Below are 27509 nucleotides of genomic sequence, written 5' to 3'. Positions count from 1 at the left end.
AGATTAAAATAATTGCACGGCGCGGATGTTTTCATTCATCAAAATGGCTTCAGGTTCTATGTAGTCTATTATAATATTATTATGTTCGTCATATCGTAACACTCACAGTATAGGCAAGAAAAACCATAAAATGAAGATAAGTATCGCCATGATTCCCAAATATTGTGGATAGTCCGTGAAAGGTGACAAGAATGTTGATCTGAAAATAGAGACAAAATCAACTTAGCAAATTGTAGACATAGATAAAGTATGTATTATATTCTTTTGAGGGCAACATAAATGTAATTCAGTTTTTTTTTTAAAGTGTTTGAGACGTTGTCGTGACCTGTGGAATGAGACGGCCGGTGCATTCGTATCGAGCGATGAGATTGTGCCGGTTTTCAAATACCGCAGGTGGATGTCGCAACTAGCGACATCTTATACCGGATGCCCCTAAACTTATATTACGTTGTTAAAGTTAAGGCATTTAATTATTGTATAACTAAACACAGAAAATAAAAAAATAATAAATCATACAGGTCTTTTTTGTTATGAAAATTTACAAAATACTTCATTAAAAATAAAATATAGGATCGGTCTACAGGAGCATTGAGAAACTAATCGAATCGAAGCCATCTAGTGGCCGAGGCCCGTAAACATTTTTGTGTAGTGCTTGAGTTGCTTATCTATAACTAATTTGTGTATTATCTGTGGGAATGAATTTCACGGTGAAGAAATAGCACCGTGTAATAAAAATACACTTTGCGAAACAAAAAAATAAATCGAATGTACTAATTAATTAATGTATAGATGACGTCACACTCCGCTTAGATTTGACGAATTTTATTTATGAAAATTAAAAATATAATAAGAAAATATATTTAAAAAAAGTGGAGGGTAGTTTAGCATAACATTGAAATGTTGACGAGTAATAAGTTGAAAATAAAAGACACGAGATTAAGCCATAAATATATAATAGTTTTAAGTATGCCTACGACACGTAAATACCAAAGAAAACCGTGTATTAGTTTTAATTTATTTGGAATTTAAAGTTTGTTAACGCAATAAATACGTAAACAAATTTCAAATGCTATCCCATCATTATTCATAGAGTACCTATTGGTAATCTGGAGTTTGTTATGACAATTGATTTTGTTTCTAAAACAGCAGCTGATATTCCGAAGTATTTGAAATACTTTCAATAATTTAAAGTTTATTTTTATTTTTATTCCTTAGGTGGGTGGACGAGCTCACGGCTCATCTGACATTAAGTGGTTACAGGAGCCCCTATACATCTACAAAGTAATGGCACCACCTACTTTGAGATATGATATGCAAAATGTTACAGAATTATTTATAATAATATAATGATGTTGGAAGCACACCCATTTTTGTAAAATTCATGAATTCATTTGAAATATTTCAATACGCGTTCACGATTCGTATCCTGTTGGCGCCTAGACGGTTAATGCAATAAGCCGCTTACATTGGCTGTTCCATGACATCATCATCATCATCATCAGCCTACAGCCGTCCACTGCTAGTCATAGGCCTCTCTCAATCCACACCACTGAGCCACTGCTCCATGACAATAGATTTAAATTAATTCGATATTGACACGTGTGGATATTTGGCGATTGCATGCAGCCGAGATGCGAATGTTGCGATGGATGTGTTGAGTTACGAGAACGGATAGAATACGGAATGAATATGTTAGATGAAGTTTGAAATGTGGCACCTGTGACAGAGAAGCTGAGAACTGCGCGTTTGGGATGGTATGGACATGTGATGAGACGAAATGAAAATGAGGTTGGTAAGAGAGTACTAACTATGAATGTGGAAGGGTATAGAGGAAGAGGACCTAAGAAGAAATGGATGGATTACGTTAAAGACGATATGTCTAAGAGGGGAGTGCGTGAAGAAATGGTATATGATAGAGGAATATGGAAGGAGAAAACATGTTGCCCCGACCCCAGGTGACTGGGAGAAGGGTAGGAGAATGATATAATTGACACGTGTCGATATTTGGTAGAGCAACCGGCAAATCTAACACTATCTTGATAGATTTCCGCATTTTATTGTTGGAAGAAAATCGATTCGTTGTTATCAGTTTCCACTTTAGCAGAACTAGAGAATCAACTGTAATAAAATGTGCGGTAGGCAGCGGCTTGGGTGTGCCCGTAGCATTGCTGATGTCCATGGACGACGGTAACCACTCACCATCAGGTAGGCTCGTCTACACGTCGCCTACACAAACAATAAAAAAGATAGTGTCAGATTTAATGTTAAATATCTCAACTCACGCGAACCCACTAATGTTTCAGTTGAATAAATAATTTAATAAATTTAACACGACTTACTTGAAACATTCAGATGCGTTCATTTTGTTTTCGTATCCGTTCTGGAAACAGAAAATATTTATACATAAATAAGGTGAAAAAGTTTGAGATGAAGTAGTAATTAATTAAAAAATTCTATGCCGGACAGCCCTGATATTAGCTCAAAATTGTAGTTAAGCACCAACCCTATGTTAGATCCATAACCGAGTTACAACACGAGAGTCCCCGTTTTGAGACATTGAGTCCAAGCAATAAACAATTCTACAAAAACAATTCAAATCATATATTATGAACGTTACATTGGCCTGTTATTGAAAGAGTCATATATGAGAACAAAATATATAAATTACCTACCGGCGTCATTTGAAGCCTAGTACAGTCTCTCAGCGGAAAAGTGCCTTTCCCTATCCAAACGAGGAAGGCCAGGGCCAAAGCTACGTACATCATGTAATAAACACAGCATATATACGAAGTCAAAACTTTTAGATGACCCACACCTGAAATAACATTAAATATTAACATTGAATAAAATTCAATATTCGATATTCTGTCATGAATGAAATTATTGCCGCCAAACTGATTTGTGAGAAAAATAAAATGTTTTCTCTATTAGAAATCGTAAGATCATCTTCGTAATAAAATAATCAAAATTAGATGAATAATGTATGTGTTTCAGGTCGCCTCTCCCTATTCACTCAGCGTGAGAGGTTGTAATCGGGTTGGAGGGTCCAAACATGAAAAGGAGATTTAGTGCCAAGCTCACAGTAAGATCAACGTAAATCACGGCCACAATATTATAATGTGCGGTAAAATTGCGTCCCGATTATAAATAAATGTTGATTTTTATTACGACTCGAAAATCTGACGGATTGATGTACCTAGAGACATTGGTAGCGCTCTCTACACACATTGATATAGCCTGTAGTCGAGAGGCCAAAAAAGCCCGACAAATTTGTAAAATTACACTTACAATTTTAAATGTAAAATCTTGTAAACATATGTGAATAATGATTGCGTTGTTTTGCTAACATCGAAATGTAAGTCGTATGACGACACCTCTCATACAATATTATAAAAAAATACGTGTACTATAAAAGTACTGAAATTTATGATATTTTTTAACATAAATAATACATAATACACTGCTGGTTCTTGTCAATTGTAATGATTTAATAATCAATCAAAAATCGTACTAAACTAATATTGAACGTAGAACACTTTATTTGTACTAGTCCTCCCCTGGTAGTCGAAATTCGACTATAATTAATTTAAATTATATGTTTGTACACTATTATAATTCTATTGTCAAAGATTATTATACTTCTATAATCACAGACTTCGCTAAGACCGCACTTTAGACAAATATTAATAAGACAAACAATATTTAATCTATTCTCAATTTGACCGCAGAAAGCAATAAAAAAAGTTTTACAATAAACAAATAGTATTCACGCGTGTGTGTTTTTAATACATTGTAGTGTGTGTGATGTTTTCTTTATTGATTTAATGTATCTATTATGCATTATTTAAAAAAAATATTAGCATTGTGCACTTCTTCTCTATATTCTCTATAAGTGTGGAAAATTTCATACTCCTCCGTCCGCGCAATTTTCGTAAAAAGGGATACAAAGTTTTTACTTCACGTATTAATATATAGATATTCGGCAATGCAGTATCACCTCTTAATATAGGAACAGCTCTCCAAACTCCCACCGGATCTTGCTGACTAAGCTGTCCCATGGCGAGCTCCAGCAAAGTCGTTGGCAGCCCAACGGCCAGAAGCCAGAATGTGTAGACCACCAGGTACGGAACAGCGCCATACTTGAATGCCTCTTTCGGTAGACGCGCGCAGTTGAAGAGCGTCAGTGAAAGGGCCACAGTACATATTTGTGTCTTGACGAAGTCACACGCTGATCTTACATTCTGGAAGAGAAGTATATTTTATTATTTACTTTAATTGATGATCAAGAGAACGAAGAAACCAAATGCTGCTAAATGTTCATCTGAACTCAGCTATGCGACTTAAGCTTTAAGACAATATATTTTATAGCTGTCCTACTATTGAAAATAATTTGTCCCACCACAAGTAAGTTAAGTAGTATATGTGTGGTTTGACAAACTTATTTCATACAAAAGTATTTCAGCTCGTTGCAAATAGAGATATTCAGACGTGAAACATCAATAGAAGTGTCAATAGACCGTTCTATCGATTATTACAGTCTAGTCTGGTACAGGCAATGCAATATATCACTACATAGTATAAAACAAAGTCGCTTTCTCTGTCCCTATATCCCTATGTATTCTTAAATCTTTAAAGCTACGCAACGGATTTTAATGCGGTTTTTTTTAATAGATAGAGTGATTGAAGAGGAAGGTTTATATGTATAATAACATCCATTAAATAGTGGGTAAATCAATAATAAATTACAGTTTCCGAAGCGAAGCGAGGGCGGGTCGCTAGTATACAATAAAAAAACAAAAAATCCGCAACTATAAAATAAAATAAAAACCTTAGCTCACTGATGCAAAACATTTCGTTCGACAATCTCATTGTGACAGATGTCGATTACGTCACAATGACATATTGTAAGCACTTGTCAAACAAAAGCAAGTGTCAAACTTCACACTTCTTTGAAGTGAAATTTGGATGTCGGACAAACATTAACGGCCGATGACAATGTTAAGTGGTTACCTGAGTCCATGGAAATTACAATCTGGTCGCCTCCAGACACGAGAGCGTTGTTTTTTTTTATTTTTTATTGCTTATATTTTTGGACGAGCTCACAGCCCACCTGGTGTTAAGTGGTTATTGGAGCCCATACACGTCTACAACGTAAATGCCGCCACCCACCTTGAGATATAAGTTCTAAAGGTCTCAGTACAGTTACAACGGCTGCCGCACCCTTCAAACTGGAACGCATTACTGCTTCACGGCAGAAATAGGCGGGGCGGTGATACCTACCCGTGTGGACTCACAAGAGGCCCTACCACCAGTAAAAGTTTAAATTGGATTGTACAATTAAATATCAAATCGGAATGCAAACATAGTTGTTTTGTGACAAAAAACATTACCATCGACTATCCTATCACGTTACGCCTTCAAACATAAATTAAAATATTAGGAATCATGGATTCTCGATTGAAGAGTACTGTACCTATATAATAATATCTATTGTATTCGAGACTTTGAGACGCCTTAAAGACGTCCCTTGTGAGCTCAATGACCCATGTGAAACAATTGACCATTCTATTTTACAATTCAAGGACGGAGGATCAAATTAATGAACGGAAAATTTAAAAAAATAATATAAACCAAAGGAAATAAAAACTGTAAGATACAAATAAACCGTTTTCATTGTGTTATTGTTCTCAGGCAATTTACTATTAATTCACGTAATTTATTATAATAATATGATTATTAGCTGACTCGGCAGACTTCGTAGTGCCTCAATCGATAAATAAAAGAAAGAAACTTTATTTCATTCCGAGAATTTTTATATTTATCTACCTTTTAAACCTTCCCTGGACTTCCACAAATAATTCAAGACCAAAATTAGCCAAATCGGTCCAGCCGTTCTCGAGTTTTAGCGAGACTAATTCAAATTCAAATTAAAATTCAAAATCATTTATTTCAACTTGGATGTCATCAAAAACACACTTGTTGAATGTCAAAATGTAAAAGAAAATGTTAACTCTACCACCGGTTCCAAAAAAAGCCACAGTCCTGAGAAGAACCGGCGAAACAAACTCAGCGGGGTTTTTTTTTTTTGTATTTTCTCAACTATTTTCTTTTTTTTTTTTAAAACAAGAAAACATATTTACAGTATACAAAAAAACAAGTCAAAAAAATACAATTCAAATAAATAATAATAATAATGAAAAATGAAAAGGCCAGGAGCGAACGCCTCATTCCCACGTAGTGTCATCTAGTAAAAAATCCTTAACTTTATAATATGCCTTGTTGCACAAACGTTCCTTAACAGTTTTCTTAAATCTATGAACAGGTAGTAGTTGAACGTTTTGTGGGATCTTGTTGAAAAGCTGTACACCCAGCCCCCTGAAAGAGTTGCTTATTTTCTTAATTCGAGCCGCCGGCAACGCAAGCCTATGTTTGTTCCTAGTGTTCACATTATGCAAATCGCAGACTCTGGGGAATTCTACAATGTTTTTACGCACGTTCAATAAATTTTCAAAAATGTATTGGGACGCTAAAGTTAGAATTTTGATTTCCTTAAACTTGTCCCTCAAGGATTCCCTCGGGTGCATATTATAAATAGCACAAATAACCCTCTTCTGCAGGATGAAAATCGTTTCGACATCGGCAGCATTGCCCCATAGCAAAATGCCATAGGACATAACACTATGAAAATAACTGAAATAAACTAGACGTGCCGTATCTTCATCAGTATACGTTCGTATTTTTTTTACCGCAAACGCTGCAGAACTAAGTCTATTCGCTAACTTACATGTGTGAGGACCCCACTGCAGCCTGGAATCAACTGTTATACCAAGAAAAACTGTCGAATCAACAAGCTCCAGTGTCTCTCCACTTACAATGATATTAGTGTCTACTTGTCTAACATTAGGTGTGGTAAATTTTATACATTTTGTTTTTTTTTGTTATTTAATAACAGATTATTAACACTAAACCAATGTACCACGCGCGAGATAGCATCATTCACATCGTCATAATCTTCCAATTGTCGTTTAATTTTAAACAATAATGATGTATCATCAGCGAATAATACGACCTCGTGACGGGTTTCAATAAACTTTGGTAAATCATTGATATACACAAGAAATAAGAAGGGACCCAATATGGAACCCTGAGGAACACCCATATTAAGTAAGACACCGGAAGATCTCTTTCCTTTAACCTCTACCTTTTGGATTCTTCCGGATAAATAAGATTTAATAAGTTCTAATGAAACGCCCCTAATACCATAATGGTGTAATTTCCTCAACAATGTATTATGCTCAACACAATCAAAAGCTTTAGATAAGTCGCAGAATACCCTAAGGGCATTATGCGATTCCTCCCAAGCCTGAAAAATATTTTTAATAAGATCTACACCTGCATCAATAGTCGAACGGCCTCTAGTGAATCCATATTGTTTGTTATGAAGCAGGTTATTGGAATAGAAATGGTTCAAAAGCTGTTCCAAAATAATTTTTTCAAAAATTTTACTCAATGTTGGTAGTACTGAAATGGGTCTAAAGTTAGTGGGGTCAAAAGTACTACCAGATTTAAACAGAGGTATTATTTTACTATATTTCATTAGATCAGGAAACACACCACTATCAATACAGTCATTAAATATTGTAGCAAGGTAAGGTGCGATTATATCAATAATGGATTTTATAACCTTAATTGATATTCCCCATAAATCACCAGTTTTTTTAATATTAATGAGCTTGAAATTATCAATTATGTCCTTTATAGCAATATTTGTGAACTTAAAGTTAACACTGCATTTATCAACATGATCTTGCAGTAATGATTCGGCGACGGTAGGAGATGAAATTAAAGATTTTGTAGTAGAAGCTGGGATATCAGCAAAGTAGCGCTCAAAAGCACTGGCCACTTCTTGATGAGAAGTTATTATTTTATCATTAATTTTCAAAATTGATTCAGCATTGCTGTTTCTGACATTCCCAGTCTCCCTATTAATGATATTCCAAGTCATTTTAATTTTGTCAGGTGCATTTTTTATAAGATTGCCTAAGTGCAATGACTTGGCCAATGTACAGACTTTTTTAAACAGCTTGGAATATTTACAGACATACTCATGAAATGACTTATTATGATTATATGATTTTTCAGGATAAAGGTCATATAATCTCTGCCTACTTTTGTGAATTCCAACAGTCGCCCATTCATTGAATGATCTTTTATTATGTAAGATCAGAGTTTTAGAAGTAAAGATGGCACTAAATTCATCATTAATGCAATTAAATAAATCCATGTAGTGAACATTAGGATCTTCACTATAACAAACATTCGCAATTTTTGCCAAAACTTTACCTCTAAACTTCTCCATACGTCTAATATTAATAGGAACAAACTGTAGGTTTCTTGAACTATTAACATCTGTAACAGATTTAATTTTAAAAGATATGAATTGTCCACTGTGGTCTGAACTTAAATGATTAATAATATATTTATGCAAAGGTTTGTGAAAATATTATCTATACAGGTTGCCGATGTGCTAGTTTTTCTTGTGGGCTCTGAAAATAAATTGCTAAGGTTATATGATTTTAACAATGTTCTGAATCTAATAGTGGCATTTGTATTTTCTAATAAATTTATATTAAAATCACCACAGATAAAAATATGTTTATTAGAAACAGAAAGCTTTAATAAAACATGTTCCAATTTACCTAAATAGTATTTGTTAGGTTTTGTCATACTAATACATTTATTTTTTATCATGCAATTAATGTCAATAGTGTAAAATATATTTTGTGACTTGCATGGTGTCATGACATAATAATTATTTACATTTGAAATTGTTTGCATAAAATCATTAATACTATGTCTCATTTTGTTTTCCGCTGGCATACTCTGAATAAATGGAAATGCAAACATGATGATCTTTTTCACCTGTAGTGTTAATAATTGATTTGTTTGATATTTTATATCTCTTATATCTGCATTTCCCCTTCTCCCAATCATTATAATTATAGTTGTGTTTGAGCAATGAGTCACATTGAAAATTCTATTAAGGATGTGGGTACATGAAGCCCCTGGCATACAATAATTTATGACAGATTGTCCCGAACACAGATCATTCAGCGCTACACCCATATTTTTCCCTAGTTCATCACTGAATATTTTTATAATGTTTGTTGTAAGCAAAGGTTTAATTATATTGTTTACAACGGGCTTACAGGTAGAAATAGAATATTGATTTTGACTATTGGAATGGTCTGGTAGTGGAGAACCTGATATAGAGCTAACGAACAGCAATTCATTTTTATATATATAGATTTGACTCTACCTAATGAAATAATTACTATAGATGGCGTCCATTTAAAATGAATCTTTAACGAGAAATTACCAACAATGAGTTATCTAATTTAATTTAAATTCAATGTAAATCGTTATATCTCTGAAACATGTTACTAGCGTAATCCAAATAATTAAGTTAATATTATAAATGTAATATGGGGCTTGTCTGTTTGTTACGCTTTCACGTCTGAACTACTCAACCGATCAAAATGAAATTGTGTGTACATTACCAAGGGTCATAGACAAAGGCATAAGGCACCTTTCATTGATGTTATTTTATTCTTCACTAGATGACCCGGCAGACTTCGTAGTGCCTCAATCGATAAATAAAATACCAAAACTTTTGTATAAAATAAACTTAAAACAAATAAAAGGAATCCGTCCGACGGGGGACACGTTAAAGGAAAAACAAAATTGTTATTTTTATTTAATTCCAAGCATTTTCATATTGATCTACCTTTTAAACCTTTTCGGGACGTTCACAAATAATTCAAGACCAAAATTAGCCAAACCGGTCCAGCCGTTCTCGAGTTTTAGCGAGACTAACGAACAGGAATTCATTCATTAATGCTAGTGAAGCTACATGCATTGGCTAGTCGATGATAAATTAGTATGCCAAGAAAAAGCCATCTTAAGTCAGATTACGCTTACATTACGTAAATAATGTGGAAAGCATAATACTGTAATTGTATATGCCGCCGGAAGTAGTTACTGAAATGCATTACTGTTGGACGTAATAATAAACATCTACGATAACAATTAAATCTACTTTAATGGTTTAACCTCGCAATTTTAATTGTCATTAAATTATTTCTGACATTTCGAACACATACAGTATTTGTGGTCACCGACAAATCGTCCATAAGAGTAATTTAGATTAAGTTTAATGGTGGTAGGACCTCTTGTGAGTCCGCACGGGTAGGTACCACCACCCCCACCCACCTATTTCTGCTGTGAATCAGTAATGCGTTTCGTTTTGAAGGGCGGGGCAGCCGTTGTAACTATATTTGAGACCTTAGAAAATATATCTCAAGATGGGTGGTGCATTTACGTTGTAGATGTCTATGGGCTCCAGTAACCACTTAACACCAGGTGGGCTGTGAGCTCGTCTACCCATATAAGCAACGTGAAGCTTTTGTTATTCTTTAAAGTCTGTGCTCAAATTGAGAATAGATTAATATTGTTTGTCTTTAACATTATTTGTTTATAGTGTAGTCTTGGCGAAATCTGTGCTTATAGAATATATAATTAATATAATATAATAATAGTCTTTGACAATAGAACAAATAAGAATGTTCAAACATAAAATTTCAATTAATTATAGTCGAATTTCGACTACTGCGGGGACCACTAGTTGTAATTAATCTCTAATATTCTAATGAAATTTACGTTTTTTTTATTGCATAGATGCCGGATAGTTACCGGAGCCCATAGACATCTACAATGTAAATGCCGCGGCCCACCTTGAGATATGAGTTTTAAGGTCTCAGTATAGTTACAACGGCTACTCTACCCTTCAAATTATATAATTTGGAAAACTTCAAAAATATCCCTTATGACTGACTACCTAATGCTCATTAAGAGCAGCATCATGAGTCCAAGCTCGAACAGTTTATTAGCGTCCAGTTGGCTATTAAAAGTACTCCGACGCTGGCTTCTAAGACACAGCTTTAAGAAAAGTTTAACGCTTTAAGTTCGTGTCTCAAATGGATTATTTCGATTTTACACTTGGAATCCCCTTCGACTTTGTAAGAACAATAGGTTGACTTGCCAATAGTTTCAATCGGCATATCTAAAGTAACTACTCTACTTAAACTATAAATAATAATCACATTGAAGTTTTGTAATTACGAGTGTATACGAAAAAGAAAATGAAATTTTTTATTCCTACCTAAACTGATAAGCCTTTACAGGGTTTGTCAGCGTAACCTTAACTAGTAGGTGAGCTCACGGGGCTCAAACCTGACGATGTTGCTAACACGAACCCTAGCAAGAGCCGTGCTTCGGAGAATCTACCACCGGATCGGAAACGCGACCCACTGAGAAGATCCGGCGAGAAACTCAGTGGGCTGTGTCTGTGGGTTAACTTACTCGCCGAGCCCTTCGTCGCAAGCGACGGTTTCGACGAGAACGATGACCGGACAAACTAACAAACTGAATCCTTCAGTCTAAAATTGAACGTTATTGAAGATATGAATTTCCCATTTCTCGTAAATACAGAACTTATACTTTTGAGTGCGCCGCATGGACTATGAGACGACGGCCGTCTGGTGTAGTGGTAAGTGACATGGTCACTACACAAGGGGGTCGCGGGTTCGAATCCCGCCAAGGGAAGATATTTGTATGATAAATATAAATGTCTTTTCCAGGGTTATGGATGTATATTAAATATATGTATGTGTATAATAAAAATCTTACATTTATTTTCCGTTATCTGGTACCTGTAACACAAGTTCTTTGCGAACTTATCACGGGACCAGTTAACGTGGCGTGATTGTTAGTAAATATTTATTTATTATATTATGTATTTTTAACTAAATCACATTTCATCAATACTAGATGATGACCGAGCTTTGATCGAGTTTTTTTTTTATAACGCCATCTTGTTGTTTCTTTAAAGCAGTTAGTTGCTTTCAATTAAGATAAATAGTATTATTATTCGCCAATAGATGTCGGAAAGAGTCATAAAGTTGATTATCGATAAAGTTGGTTATTGAAAACACAAATAAAACAACATTTTCTGAAAATAAATCGTAGCTAGATCGATTTATCGCCCCCGAAATCCCCTGTATACTAAATTTTATGAAAATCGTTGGAGCCGTTTCCGAGATTCAGATTATATATATACCTATATATACAAGAATTGCTTGTTTAAAGGTATAAGATTATACTTCGTACACGCAATGTATATAAAGCTATAAAGTATCTCTAGTCTAGTCTATAAAGTATGTAATAGTATATTATAGTCTATAAGTTTTCTATTCGCATATTAATTCATAAATATTCATTCTCACGAATTGGGCGAATCGCCACGATTTATATAGAACGTCAAATTTTATTATTACAATTATAATCCACGTGCGTATTACATTATCAGCCTCGACGAAACAGGTCAAAGCTGTAATAAACAGGCTCAGTAATAAACGCTTCCTAATCTCATTAACATACTTCGCATTATAATAATGTATTTGCTACAAATTTTGAAATATTTTTGTTTTATCTACTTGGCTGTAGAATGCATTTAATTGTATTTAATTTTACAGAGTTTTTTTATTGTTTGTTGCTTAGATGAACGGACGAGCTCACAGACCACCTGGTCTTAAGTGGTTACTGGAGCCCATAGACATCTACAACGTAAATGCGCCACCCACCTTAAGATATGAGTTTTAAGGTCTCAGTATGGTTACAACGGCTGCCCCACCCTTCAAACCGAAACGCATTACTGCTTCACGGCAGAAATATGCAGGAAGGTGGTACCTACCCGTGCGGACTCACAAGAGGACCTACCACCAGTAAATACAATAATGTAAGTACAATAATGTAATAGATTTATTTATATTTTAATCGCATTTATTGAGCACATTTGCGGATTAGTTTTTAGTGCATGACATTGGTATGTCCGATACGGAGTGCATATCGGACTAACGCATAGGTACTCACGAAGCTCAAAATAAAAACTAGGCTTTTTAGCGTTTACCTCAAGAAATTCCTTGATTACTTAGGACATATTCCAGGAAAAGACGAAGATAATCTTGAGAAATCGGTGATTACTGGCAAAGTGAGAGGAAAATTTTAGTGGCAGCGCAACTCTATACGTTGCTTTGACCAGATCCGAACCACCTTTATTCAACAGTCTAAGATACTCTCCGAGTAGCCAAAGACGAGATTAATTCAATTCATGTGGACTCCAGTAGTAATTACTCAGTACTGTTACGCCGGTAAGAGTAACGCCATCTATCGCCGAATAGTCGAACGAATATCAAAGAATCTAGTAGCACCTAGAACGGTCGAGAAGTACAACGCCATCTATTGTCAGATAGTGGGAACCCAATACTAGAGATGTGTGGAATATTCTCGATAATTCTAGGAATGAGGTATCGGCTATAAAAGCGTTGTAGCGAACGGATCACCTGAAGCGAAGCGAAAGAAGCGAATTGAGAATTTGAAAGTGTTTGTAAAGTGTTCTAAGTGTTGAATACAGTTTTTAGTTGTACTTTGGTGGAATTCTTATTTATCCCGAGCCCCAGCGCGTAACAGTACGATGAGTTCGTATGCCAATTCACGCCATTTCGTTTAAGACAAGGATTTGGTCTCGTCTGTAGTGGATTTTTTGTTATTATAGGTTGTGAAACCAACTTCTAAACCTTTTTTTGGTTTAAGCACTGTTTTTTTTTACACAAAACCACCTGAATGTCACCTCTGACCTTGATACATGGATTCAAAGCCTCAATTGTATAATATAACTACTGTCTCACACTTCAAATCAGAACTTATTAATAGTGATTTGAATTTTATTCTACGACTAGCTTTTGCCCGCGACTCCGTCCGCGTGGAATTGTAACTTTGGCATAACGCTAAATTTAACCCCCCACTCCATTAATTAACGTAGAAAGTGAAAACATTTTGAAGCATTCTTTATTGGTGCACTTACCGTGATTACGGTCTTACCGTGATGTTATATAGCATATAGCCTTCCTCAATAAATGGGCTATCTAACACTGAAATAATTTTTCAAATCGGACCAGCAGTTCCTGAGATTAGCGCGTTCAAACAAACAAGCAAAGGTTCTAGGTGGCGATGACTTATTGTAACATATTTCACTAGCATTAGGTATTGTTGATAGTGCGCATTGAAAGTCCACACGAGTGAGCACCATCATCTTACCTATGGCTGCTGCAAAGTCTTCCAGTTTCGACTAAATTTCTTGAACACTGAACCGATATTTACTGGATATATAATTGTTTTTTAATTGATTATTTTATTAATAAATATTTTTCATTGTGAATCGTCTGTCAATAGTATTAAAGGTTTATTAAATTCAATGATAGGGAGTGTTCTATAAAAAATATTTTCTAAATATTATTTTGACAAAACGAATTCTTGTATACATAATATTTATTCCGATAATTATGTATCTGTATTTACTATTTAAATTCGTTTTTAACTGTTTTGTATATGGAATGTAATCAAAAGAAAAATTCACTTTGAATACGCTGAGTTAAATGGTTTTTTTGTTGCGTTAAAAATATTTCGGTGATACGCTTCAATGATTTTCTTTCGCTTCGATTATCATTATTGAGTTAGTTGGCCTATTTACATTGAATTATCGTGTGTCGCAATAAATTGCAAATTCTCACAAACGAGTTCTTATCAATACCAAAGTTTATTGTAGAATTAAAATGAATGACGACTATCACTAAAAATGCTTGACAGTTCTATATCAATTTTGAAGGCAGATAACTGAGTAAAACTAGAGAGTCGTGAATCAACCGAGAGACTCTTTCTTTACAACACGTTTGTAGAAAAACAAGCCATTGCCCTCAGGACAAGTCGTCGTGGCCTAAAGGATAAGACGTCCGGTGTATTATTCGTGTTGAGCGATGCACCGGTGTTCGAATCTCTGACGGGTACCAATTTTTCTAATGAAATACGTACTCAACAAATTTACACGATTGACTTCCACGGCAAAGGAATAACATCGTGTAATAAATATCAAAAACCCGCAAAACTATAATTTGCGTAATTACTGGTGGTAGGACCTCTTGTGAGTCCACAAGGGTAGGTACCACCACCCTGCCTGTTTCTGCCGTGAAGCAGTAATGCGTTTCGATTTTACGGGTGGGGCAGCCGTTGTAACTATATAGGTACTCGAGACCTTAGAGCTTATATCTCAAGGTGGGTGGCGCATTTATGTCGTAGATGTCTATGGGCTCCAGTAACTACTTAACACCAGGCGGGCTGTGAGCTCGTCCGCCCTTCTAAGCAATAAAAAAAAAGGTCAGTAACAATTAGGGGGAGTTTATCTTAGAAGGAAGAAGTGAGTAATTAAGCTTGGTAGATTATTAAACGTAGAATAATGAGCTTTGACCCTCTGTGAGTCCCGTTTGACCCGGAGAGTCCCTCCATTAGATATTTCAATCCATCTTGATGGAAGTGGTAGTTCGACTTGCTAAGAGATCTGAAGTCTCGAATATGCCCAGTGACTCAAACCACGCGGGAAGATCACGACCGTATCAGACACATGAACTGTAATTACTCTGAACTCAAATGAAAGCGATCAGTAATCAAATTTAGTAGTAGTAGCTTGATTAGTTACAAAATTGGACCTTATGTAAAAATCAATTAGTTTGAAATCTGTGCTCGTTTAGTTTTATTTTTTCTCTTTCTCAATCGTCTTATTTGATTAGCGGTTCCGACTCTGACTATAAAAGTGATGTTTTACTTATCCCAGTCCCATTCGAGACGAGTATTGTAATAATAATATTCAAAATCTGTAGCAATGTTTCTTTTGAAGTATGATATATTTCCAGAAAAATCCTAACTGATTTTTACGCTTTTTTAACTTATCCTATCGTCTTTTTTTTTCTTTTTTTTTCCGGCCGGGGGCTGAACCTCCTACGAGGTCTCCGCGCCTAGGGGGCGCGGGGGTATGTGAGACTCAACGATCTGCAGGTGTTGAGAGCAGATCGCGGGCCCAAGGATTTTAGGGCCTACCCACTAAACGACTCCCCTGCACTCTTACACCCGACAGAGTAGGGGGGTTCCCGCGGTCAACACTACAACAAGACACGCGGCGCCACCCCGATCCTATCATGTCTGATTTAAGCTGTTGAATTTTTAAATAAATGAGCTGTAACGGCACAGTTTTTCGTGTTAAAATTATTAAGGTAATTACTGCTGTTTCCTATTTACAAATGCTTATTACGAACGTGTGTCAAACGATCATTGACCCTAATGACCAAAAACACTAAGGTTGCTTCCTAAAACAAACCATTAAATATTAATTATTTAACGTTTCAAACCTTCCTTCCTAACATAAAATAATTAACTTTATATATTTTTTAATACCATTTCAATAACATAGTGCTCTCAATTTTTTTCATGTTAACCCTGCCGAGTAGACCGAGGTTTTTTTTAGGCGCGCGGAGTATTTGGCACTTGACGATCTGCAGATTTTGGGAGCAGATCGCGGGCCCAAGGATATTTTTAGAGCCCTACCGCACTAAACGACTCCCCTGCACTCTTACACCCGACGTCTGATCTCCGATTGGAGTCAGAATCCGTTCAGAATAAGGGGGTCCCCGCGGTCAACACTACAACCAGAATCGTGGCCCCACCCCTTGCCTAGTAGACCGACGTACCTTAAGTCCATAATAGCACCACCCTATTTCTTTATTTCTTTCACCTAGATATCGTAACACTCGACCAAAGAATTCACAAGTGGAAAGGACAGCACCGATTGTTAACTGATATTTACTGGTGGTTGGGGCGTAGTTTCTTGGACCTTACAAGTCTGTACTAGCATTAGCACATTGACCCAGAACCGTCGTGTGTTCGGATTTGAGAGTGGGACAACGAGTTTTACTCCTAACTTGAGCCTTAAGATTAGTGGTGGTCTTCATTTTGTGATGTTTATGATCTAGTAACCACTTAACGCCAGGTATACTATGGCAACCGGTCTAGCATCTAGCATCTAGCATCTAGAAGTAAGATAAAATTTGCTAATTTTAGGGTTAAAAATGAAAAGTGTTGGGAAAATCGCAACACTATTAGTTCAAGGTGGCTGAAGCGACCTTAATATCTTCTGATAAACCGAACACATTTTTTATCACAAAGATATCGTTTTAGTTGGAAATTATGTTTTATTCCAATATAGTGTGACTGCGGCTGAGTCTAATTAGTACGACTGGATTGCACTTCGTGGGCTTCGCTAGCATCTGGCACGCAATGCTCTTGTACTTATTCGAATACTCTGAAAATGTTTCAATTAAAAACAAATGAATTCACCGGAAAAGACTCATACGCGATCCTGTGGACCGAATGGTAAACAGTCGACGTCGCCCAAAACACGTCATCACGGATCCTCCCGATCCATCAACGGTGCTTTTAGGTACGTCAAGCACCGGTCACCGTGCTTGCCGAACCCGTCGCTAGCGACGAAGGGCTCGACTAGTAAATTAACCCATAGACACGCGTAGAGTCGCTTTTCCGATCCGGTGGTAGATTATGCGAAGCACTGCTCTTCCTAGGGCCAGTGCTAGCAATACCCCGGTTTGAGCTCGCGAGCTCACCTACACTTCAAAGCGAAGCTGAAATAGCCTCTCAAGGCTATCAGCATAGGTAGTAAAAAAACGGAAAAGGTTGCGTCGGAAATCAGCCAAATAACGCAATACGTTTCACACCAGCTTTTACCAAGACACTCACAATGTATTCATCGATACACATGATTGATAACTAAGCTGTCAGGTACACATATCGGATGCATGTGTAAACTACGCATGTGCTGCGTGTTTCGTAGGAAATCGAAAGTAATGCTCTAATGGACCGCGTGCTGCACGCAATCTTTGTCGCGTCTTTACGAAGAATCAGTAATGGTCTTGTCTAAACTTGCTCATTTTATCACGATTATTTCTTTTTTAAGTGTACGTAGTCACTTTAAGAAAGAACTATTCAGGAATTAGCCCACTGAGTTTCTCGCTGGATATTCTCAGTGTGACGCGATTCCAATACAGTGGTAGATTCTGCGAAGCCCTGATCCTGACTTTGTTTTTTACAGGAGAAAATCACAGGATCCCCACATGACGTCCCAAGCCTGGGTGCCTCCCCGCACAAAGTGGGTGGAGCCTGAAAGTCTTAGGGGGGGGGGCGGATTACGGATGGGAAGCGGTCCCGACCCCCTGCTCGGCAGCGGCGGATTTCTGCGTAGTGAGGAGAAGCACTACTCCTGCTAGGGCCAGTGTCCGAAAATTCTCTCAGGTTGAGGCCGTGAGCGTATTTGAAATAGCCCATTAGGCTACCAACTATAAATAATAGGAAGGAAAAAAATAACGGGACACGGAAACTTAAGTAGAAAGGCGCTAATTTATTCTTCTAAGCAGTTCATTAAAAACTGTAATGGTACTAATACTACTACTAATGGAGATAATCTTGCGGATTGCCTATATAGATTATATAGGTACAACAAGAATTGGTATAGAAGTTAAAATCAGACCTTTGAAATTACTCATTCGTTATGCCGCTTCTAATCCTTCTTTCTTTCATTCATTTTACTAGTGGTAGGACCACTTGTGAGTCCGCCCGGGTAGGTCCCACCACCCTGTTTATTTTTGCCCTGTAGCTATACTTGTATATTATTTTTGGCGTGAAGAAGTAATGCGTTTCGGTTTGAAGGGTGGGGCAGCCGTTGTAACTGTACTAAGACCTTATAACTTATATTATCTCAAGGTGGGTGGCGCATTTGCGTTATAGATGGCTCCAGTAACCACTAACACCAGGTGAGCTGTGAGCCAGTAACACCAGGTGGGCTGTGAGCTCGTCCAACAAATCAAAGCAATAAAAAAAAACTTCTTTATAGTAATTTTCTTTCCTAAAAGTCGTCTCGTACAGATGTTTTGGAAATCGATTCGTACACCATTCCATATCTTTCTTTCCAGCATTTTTTAATGACTTGGACACACATAGACGTGACAAGTCTTATTTAGTCTGCCAAGCGCGGTGTTGATTGACAGTGTGATCTAATTCTGCCGACCACTACAAAAATTTTAATAGAGGAAGCCAATATTACATTAACACTAGCTGACCCGGCAAACATTGTTTTGCCATATATAAGATTTCTAGGGAATTTCTAGTGTAGAAAAAAAAACTAACTTATTGTAAGTATGTAAGGATGTGGTAAATGAGTGAAAGAGGTATGTAGTGCTGTGAACGATGAGGGAATATATAATAAAAATAACAAAACCTCATTCAACCACATAATACCTCATTATAAAAAAAAAATATGTCCAAATAAAAAAAACTATGTTAGGGGTGGACAACCCTAATCACTTAGGGGTATGAAAAATAGATAGTAGCCGATTCTCAGGCTTACTAAATATGCATAAAAAATTTCATGAGAATCGGTCAAGCGGTTTCGGAGGAGTATGGGAACGAACATTGTGACACGAGAAGTTTATATATTAGATATAAAATGTGGTCTGTTATCTTATCAAAAAATAATCTTTCGCAACATTATTCTTCGTTCAAGCGACCGGTGTGTTGTAAAAACTAATGATCAAAGCTTCTATTTCAAATGTAACACTAACGTAATGTGTTTTGTAAACAAAGACAAATAACTCATTGTTTTGATCGTAAATGGTATGTCGTGTTGGTGACGACGTTATTCTAGGTTTTCATAACATTTGATATTTTTAAAGCAAAACAAAGATACCGTTTTAAGTCGTGGAATCGCAAGAATTGATCATTGTCAAAAGATTTGTATAGCGTTCCGTGAAAGGAATATTGTTAGAGTTAAAATGTTCCACAGTGTGCAGCGACTTGACTCTGCCCATGGTATTGCTGCCATGTCTATGAGCGACCCTAACCATGCACCATCCGTTGAAGCGTACGCTCGTGTGCCTATAAGGAAAATTAAGAAATAACTCCTGACTATAAAAATTTAACAAATGTAAACATATTTATTTACTACTGGTAAATGCGCCTTGAATTGAAAACCTACCACTAAGGTTTAGGTAGTTTTTTTTTCTGTCCTACGAGATCCCCCCGCCTAGGCGCGCGGGATATGTGGGATTTGACGATAATATGCTCATGTTGGGAGCAGACCGCGGGCCCAATGACTTTTAAGGCCCTACCGCAGTAAACGACGCCCCTGCACTCTTACACCCGACGTCCGATCTCCGTCCGGGGTCAGAACCCGGTCAGAGTAGGGGGGTTCCCGCAGTCAACACTACAACCAGACTTGCGTTGCCACCCCGAAGATTTACGTTCCCTTAATTCATGCGCAATAACAGTGTGCTCCCAGTTACCTTATAGCAAACACTTCTAGTTTTGCCCCTATTATTCTCCAAATTTGGCTGGTGAGAAGACCTAATATAATTCGGGTTAAAGATATTCTTTATTCTCAAAAGAATTACATAAATTCACTTAAATGAGAATATAGTTATAATTAATTCAGTTCGTGCAGTACATAAAAATATTTTATAGTAACAACATGCGGTGCTATGACAATATATTTAACAAAAACTATAAAGATTATTATTTTCTTAAAATGTATAAACAGGGTAGATTACCACAGCAGATCGCCTCGACCAGCCGCCGGCCGCTCGGTGGCGGGTAGATATTGGCGCCACAAGGAGCTAGTTCGCATGGATGTGGCATTGGTAAAATGTTTGCAGGTTGTTAGTTTCGTTGTTTTTTCGTTTCATTTTTTAACTACTTATCGATAGACTTCAGGACGCACTTGAGCTCATCAAACTTTCCCGGCTTAACAATGCTGCGTACATTGGCGTAGAGAAAGTTGAGAGATGGGTAGAACGTTTCAATTTGTGAGTAGTCGTTTGTAATCTGGTATGAAATGTTCTCAATTTGTAAAATTCCTATTCTGGTACTAGATTGTTTGTTGCCGGCGCAGAGTTTTTTGGTAAGGATTCTACTATTGCTGGTTCTCCTTTTACATATTTAATAGAAATATTAGTTTCGCCATTGGAAATTCGATTTTCAAGTTCTTGTTTCAGGATTTTTAAGGTTTCTCTCTGATGTGGAGTTTGATCACTGTATATCTTGACGTTAGCAGCTGCCATGTTATTTCGGTTTCTAAGTATAACTTTAACAGTGTCCTCTGATTTAAAAATAGCTTTAATGGGGCGGATTTTGTCATGTTGATATTTTCCTAGACGGTGTATGTTTTCAGGTTCAGGACAGTTACTTGAGGCCATTTTAGTAAGTTTTATTATTTCTTTTCTGTCATATTCCAATCTTTCTATAGCATTTTCAGAGGTGGCTTCTATGACACCGCATACGATTATATTTTTTGCTCGCTGACTACGTTCTTGACATTCGGCAATCATCTTGTTATAATTGACGCGATTCATGGACGCAGATTCTTGTGTATGCAACGATTTAAACTTAAGTCCTTCCACTTCTTTTTCAAGAAGTTCAATTTTATTTCCCAATATACTGGTAGACGTCATCACGTTTGACACATCCACCTTCAATTTTTCCTGTTCGATGATGATGGATTCAATATTGTTACATATTTTATCAACTTGCCCTTTCATAGCACTGACATCTTGGTACAATCTGTTTATATTCTCAGTTTGGGCAACACTACTTGACGCCATAAGAGACATCATTTCTGCCATCTGTTTCTTCACATCTAAGATTTTTTCGATGACACAATCGTTGCTATTAGATGACCTTCGTTTATTTCTAAATGTAATTTTTTGAGTATCACAATCAGGAGTTACCGATGGGTTTGGTTGAGATCCTCCATACGTTTGAGACACGCCGCCTCCATTCGGTGAGAGTAGTACGCTCATTGTAGATCCGTGGCTCAATTAGTGACTTTGTTGTAAGGTGCACGAAGAGGTCAGGCGAATTTGTAGTCACTGCTTAAACTGTTATGGTCGAAATTGTAATAGTAGCGGTTTTAAAATAAGTTAAATAAATTTTATTTTTCTCGCACTGCACTTCACGGCAAATTGTAATCAAGAGCATATGTTGCTTGAGTTTAAAATGGTTTGTCGGTGAAATGAATGTTTTTGGAAAGATCGCTAACACGTCTGTACTGCACGGATCATTTATAATTCCATAAACCATCCAAAACTAGTACCCTACCTGTCTCTGCTCGAAGCAGTCATGCGTTCTAATTTTGAAGGGTGCAACAGCCGTTATGGTTACACTATACTATTTATTATAAAAAAGACCCTACTTCTTGGGCATCTCTTCTCAATTAATTTTAAAACATTCATTGAACCTCAACAAAAACTCCGGCCGCTCACAGAGAAATTTAAGGTAGTATCTAGTCTATACTAATATAATCTACAGCGGTTTTTACGGATGTTCCGTTATAACTACTGAACCATACATCCGATTGACTTGAAACTTTGTATCCATGTAGAAAATACATGTACTTAATGTATAGGCTAATATGTTTATGAGTTTAGCCCCGCTACACCAGTTGCGGGGCGTTAATGATGTGAATCTTTGTGGGGGTGGGAAATAATAATGTTAATTTTAAATGCCCAGCAAAGCGGATGGGTACAGGCTTACAATAGACCATACCGATCTATCGAATCCAATCCAATCCAAAGTAAATGCTCCTTTATGTGTCAGTCGTTCATGGGTGCAGACTTAAAAAGGAATTTCCTTAGTAAAATTGGTAATTGCCAACGGAATTTAAATACCGACCTAGTCGCATCGTTCGATACGATTTAGGCCATGATAACTTCACAAAACTACTAATGACTCATTGGATACTCATGGATTGGACGTGATATGGAGAACGTAGCCGAAGCAGAAAAAGCAATAATATTATACTTCTCAACTAAGGTAAGCCAAAAATAATGTATGCTACTATTTTATGTATTGCATAGATGGGTGGACGAGCTCACAGTCCACCTGGTGTTAAGTGGTTACGGGAGCCCATAGACTAAATGCCGCCACCCACCTTGAGACATGAATTCTAAGGTCTCAGTATAGTTACAACGGCTGCCCCACCCTTGAAGCCGAAACGCATTACTGCTTCAGGTCTAAAATAAGCAGGGTGGTAGTACCTACCCGTACGGACTGACAACAGCTCCTAGCAATGCCGCAATTTAATGCGATCTGAGAATCCGCACGTCAGCTGTTTTCAAATTATGTTGCATTAACTTGGAAAGAATACATACTAGCCCTTGAAGTAAGGAAGTTTAATATTTTTAAATAATTGGCACTTTTGACGTTATTGTTCTGATTTCAAGATTAGTATTCTAAGCATGTTCGAAACAGATTTTTTGGTTGGTTTTTCCCTGTTTTTGCTTTTGAAAACATTATTATCAAGCCTTGATGATGTAGTTAAAATTCTAAAAGTCTATTTCTTTATCTGTTAATATGTTTAAAAATAGTGAATTCGTGTTAATTGCTTAAGCTGTTATCCTGATAAGTCCAAAACAGTAAGCCACTAAATGCTTGGACGTTTAAAGCTCTTGATACTTTATTTAAAAGTAAAGGCTAATATTGTGCAATTTGGAGTTAGCTTGAATAAATCGGCTTTTTAAAGAAAATGCGTTTTTTTATTCACCCGTCAATTTGACGGGTGCCGTAGAGATAGATAGATAAATTCAGTGGTAGGACCTCTTGTGAGTCCCCGCGGGTAGATACCACCACCCTGCCTATTTCTGCCGTGAAGCAGTAATGAGTTTCGGTTTGAACTTAAAACTTATATCTCAAGGTGGGTGGCGCATTTACGTTGTAGATGTCTATGGGCTCCAGTAACCACTAAGCACCAGGTGGGCTATAAGCTCGTCCACCCATCTAAGCAATAAAAAAAAAGACGATATATAAGAAACGTCCGTAAAACTAGTGCTATATGCGTTCGGTCTAGACCTAATTCTGCTATGCGTTATATATGACTGAACTGCTTTTAAGCAGCTGAATTGATTTAATGATTTTTTTGTGTGTGTTATAGTGGATTAGAGATTGGCTTAGGATCGCAGTTCGATCCAGTACATATTTTTTAAATATTTGTTAATAAAAAAGTTTGAAAATTTCATATTTAAGACGTGTAGCTTAACTAATATCTAATATATAAAATTCTCGTGTCACAATGTTCGTTCCCATACTCCTCCGAAACCGCTTGACCGATTCTCATGAAATTTTTTATGCATATTCAGTAAGCCTGAGAATCGGCTACTATCTATTTTTCATACCCGTAAATGATTAGGGTTGCCCACCCCTAACATTTTTTTATTTATTTGGATTTTTTTTTTTTATAATTAGATATTATGTGGTTGAATGAGGTTTTGTTATTTTTATTATATATTCCCTCATCGTTCACAGCACTACATACCTCTTTCACTCATTTCGCACATCCTTACACATTTACAATAAGGTAGTATTTTTTTCTACACTAGAAATTCCCTAGAAATCTTATATATGGCAAAACAATGTTTGCCGGGTCAGCTAGTACTCTATAAAAACGAAAACTCTATAAACTCTAAAAAAAAACAGTGAATGAATTACCTAAATAATGAAATTAGTGGTCGGTTGCATTTTTTTTTTTCAAATTTCATACAGTGTAATTTTAACCTAGATAAAATTTTATGACATAATTAATGCACTTTACCATGAACACGTCTAAGTGAGCGGTTACGTAAATTTTTCATTTCACAATTAATTGTTATAGTGATAGAGTTACGTACTTAAAAAAATGTAAATAAACCGAGAAGTAATTATACATTAATTGATTCTATTTTTAAACATTTATACTGTTTTTGATGAGGTATTTCCTTTTGCATTTGATATTTTATTACGCTAAAAATACTAGAAGCATTTTAAAAGCGTAGAAGGTTGAAATGGGAAATTGAAAATATGGCTGAAGGGGCATTTTGTCGACTTCGGCGGACTTATCTTGCTCTGAGGTTCAAAGGCCAAGACGGTTGTATAAATTCAACTGACCCTTCAATCGTATATTTGGAGACAGGACAGCGTTCACGTTGTGGGATCTAGCACAAATGGGGGTTAACTGGTATAAGCTGGTCGTCGTCCTGGACTAAAGCATACGACAGCCGTTGTGTTCGTGGCAAACCTTCACTTTCAGTGTACTCATTCAAATTCCGGACGCAGGTACCAATTTTTTTAAAGAAATACGTACTTAACACGTATACCCGAATGGCTTCAATGCTGACTTCGCTTCGCCATTAACTAATTTTCGGAAAATTGTCTAGGATTCAGATTTGAAGGGGTGAGCCTTTATGCCAGAGAAACTTCGATCTCTTTTTTATTGCTTAGATGTGTGGACGAGCTTACAGCCCACCTGGTGTTAAGTGGCTACTGGAGCCCATAGACATCTACAACGTAAATGCGCCACATACCTTGAGGTGTAAGTTCTAAGGTCTCAGTATAGTTACAACGGCTGCCCCACCCTTCAAACCGAAACGCATTACTGCTTCACGGCAGAAATAGGCGGGGCGGTGGTACCTACCCGTGCGGACAAAATGTCATACGTCATATGTCTCAAAGTAGCAAGTGACGCTCACATTATGATATCAGTGAAGTCCGATAGCTACTTAACTCTAGATGAGCTCTGAACTCGATTACGTATCCAAGCAATGCGTGCTCTATCATTAGCCACCAGACGGAATCTATTGTCGTCTACGTATGATATACCTACAAAGTAAGGGTACATGTAACTCACATTTTACTGTGAATTATTTTATATAACGACACACAATTTAGTTTTTATAGTTTGATGGAGAAGAATCGAGCTCTTTCATATGAGAAGTCACGTTCTGTTTGCTGGATACACACACATAGCAGCAAAACACTAAATAGTTTGTTACGTAAACAAACCGAATGCCACAATTCAATGTTGTTTTAAGAATTTAAAGAGTGTACATTTTATGAATTGGAAGTATTTTGGTTTTTATGTGTCGTCATTGTCAGTTGAGTTATTAAAAAAATAGCGTAAAACACGGTAGCATTCATCACTGAAACACCTATAATTAACTGTTTATTAAATCTGAATAAATCTTCATTGATTAAAAATGTTCAAATAATTTTCAATGAAACGTGATAATAAATTAACAAAACAGCCTTAGAAGTCACAGATTCGAGCAGTAAACATAACAAGGTCAATGTTAAAATTAACAAACACGATGTCTTTACCCAGCCATTTCGCGATGTGCCCTTCCTGCAGGCGCTGTTACGTATCCAACGGAAGTCACCGCACGGTCGTGTCACAACTGCCATATAAATTTTAATTATCTATATTTCGAGAAACCGCGAAATAATATTGTAAAAAAAAAGATAAATAAGAGACGATCGCGCGCACGCGTTCTACTCGTTAAACTGAAGTCGAGTCAAGGAAGGTGAACGAATAGTGCAGCAGCTGTTGTGTCGATAGACATAATAATATAATAGTTTTGTCGTGTTCATTTATCGATAGAATAAGTAGCGCAGTTTTATGTAACTAGTGTTCGTTCAATTTTCAAAAATCGAAAATAATCACTTATACTTTATGGTCTAAGTTCATTTTTGTAATTCACTTGTTACTGAGAAAAACCAGCTAGATAGTTAATGGGTATCAAACAAAAAAAAAATTAGAAGAAAATCTTACTTAGCTATATTGTTTTTGCTCTCAAACAGATATAAATTTTGTAAAAAAAAAGCACGTGTGGCACTTGGCGACTACCGCAGTAAAACTATTGCGTATCAACTTATGCAATATAATTAGACAATAATAATTTAATATTAAAACAATAATAAAATAAGATCACGCTATATTTATAAACATTAACAAAGCAAAAAATTAACTGTCCCCCTCACATTCATAAGCTAGACCGCGCGAGAGAGAGATGGGCAGACTTTTCATGATGTGCATGCAGTGCGACGTCACACCGCGTGATTGTTCACAAACACTACACAAGCACAACGTGTGAATGTGTTGAACGCGAGCTACATGGTAGGCGGAGAGGTGTTAGGTTGTTTTCGTTACGGAATTTCTTGATTCGGTCGCCACGCTCACAGCCCGCTATAAAATTTATGCAATAGCTTAAAAATTTAATTGGTGTATTAAATAAACGATCGGCGATCGAATCGAACGATCGAACAATCGATTTAGGGTTTTGAACATATAATTTTTATTTGAACATATCGTGAAACGGCAGACAATTGCATCACAATACCGTCTTTGATTAAACGAATGCTTTGTTCGTGTGAGGTCTGTACCCTCGCGAGCAGTTCGACCAGTCCATTAAACCCTTTCGTGATTCACGTAAGTAATGCAATTCATTTAAAATCACTAAGAACAAAACTAAGCTTAGACAAATTTTTTTTGTCGCAAATTATCTTATCCTAATCAAGCCACACAAATTTAGGACTAAAATACATAAACGTCTTTGAATTTAACTGAAAACATTTTTCAGTATCTACAAACTATATTCTACAATCGATTAAGTTAAACAAATAATTATGCCAAATAATAA

At 36.5% G+C, this 27509-nt stretch overlaps 1 protein-coding gene across 1 annotated transcript in view; it reads right to left on the bottom strand.

Moving 5' to 3' along the window:
• Positions 1 to 26411, bottom strand: part of LOC101736768 (sodium-dependent nutrient amino acid transporter 1) — a 35014-nt gene extending 8603 nt beyond the window's left edge. The window contains exons 1-5 of the mRNA XM_004929391.4: positions 26191 to 26411; positions 3998 to 4241; positions 2673 to 2815; positions 2340 to 2380; positions 107 to 199 (exon numbers count right to left, since the gene is read on the bottom strand). Of these exons, the coding sequence (XP_004929448.1) occupies positions 107 to 199; positions 2340 to 2380; positions 2673 to 2815; positions 3998 to 4241; positions 26191 to 26274 (605 nt within the window). The 5' untranslated portion in view covers positions 26275 to 26411. The remainder of the gene's footprint in view (positions 1 to 106; positions 200 to 2339; positions 2381 to 2672; positions 2816 to 3997; positions 4242 to 26190) is intronic.
• Positions 26412 to 27509: the final 1098 nt, after the last annotated feature.

This window comes from Bombyx mori, chromosome 12 (genome assembly GCF_030269925.1).
Source record: "Bombyx mori chromosome 12, ASM3026992v2".
In the NCBI taxonomy this organism is placed as follows: domain Eukaryota; kingdom Metazoa; phylum Arthropoda; class Insecta; order Lepidoptera; family Bombycidae; genus Bombyx; species Bombyx mori.
This window is presented reverse-complemented; position numbering and strand designations above follow the sequence as displayed.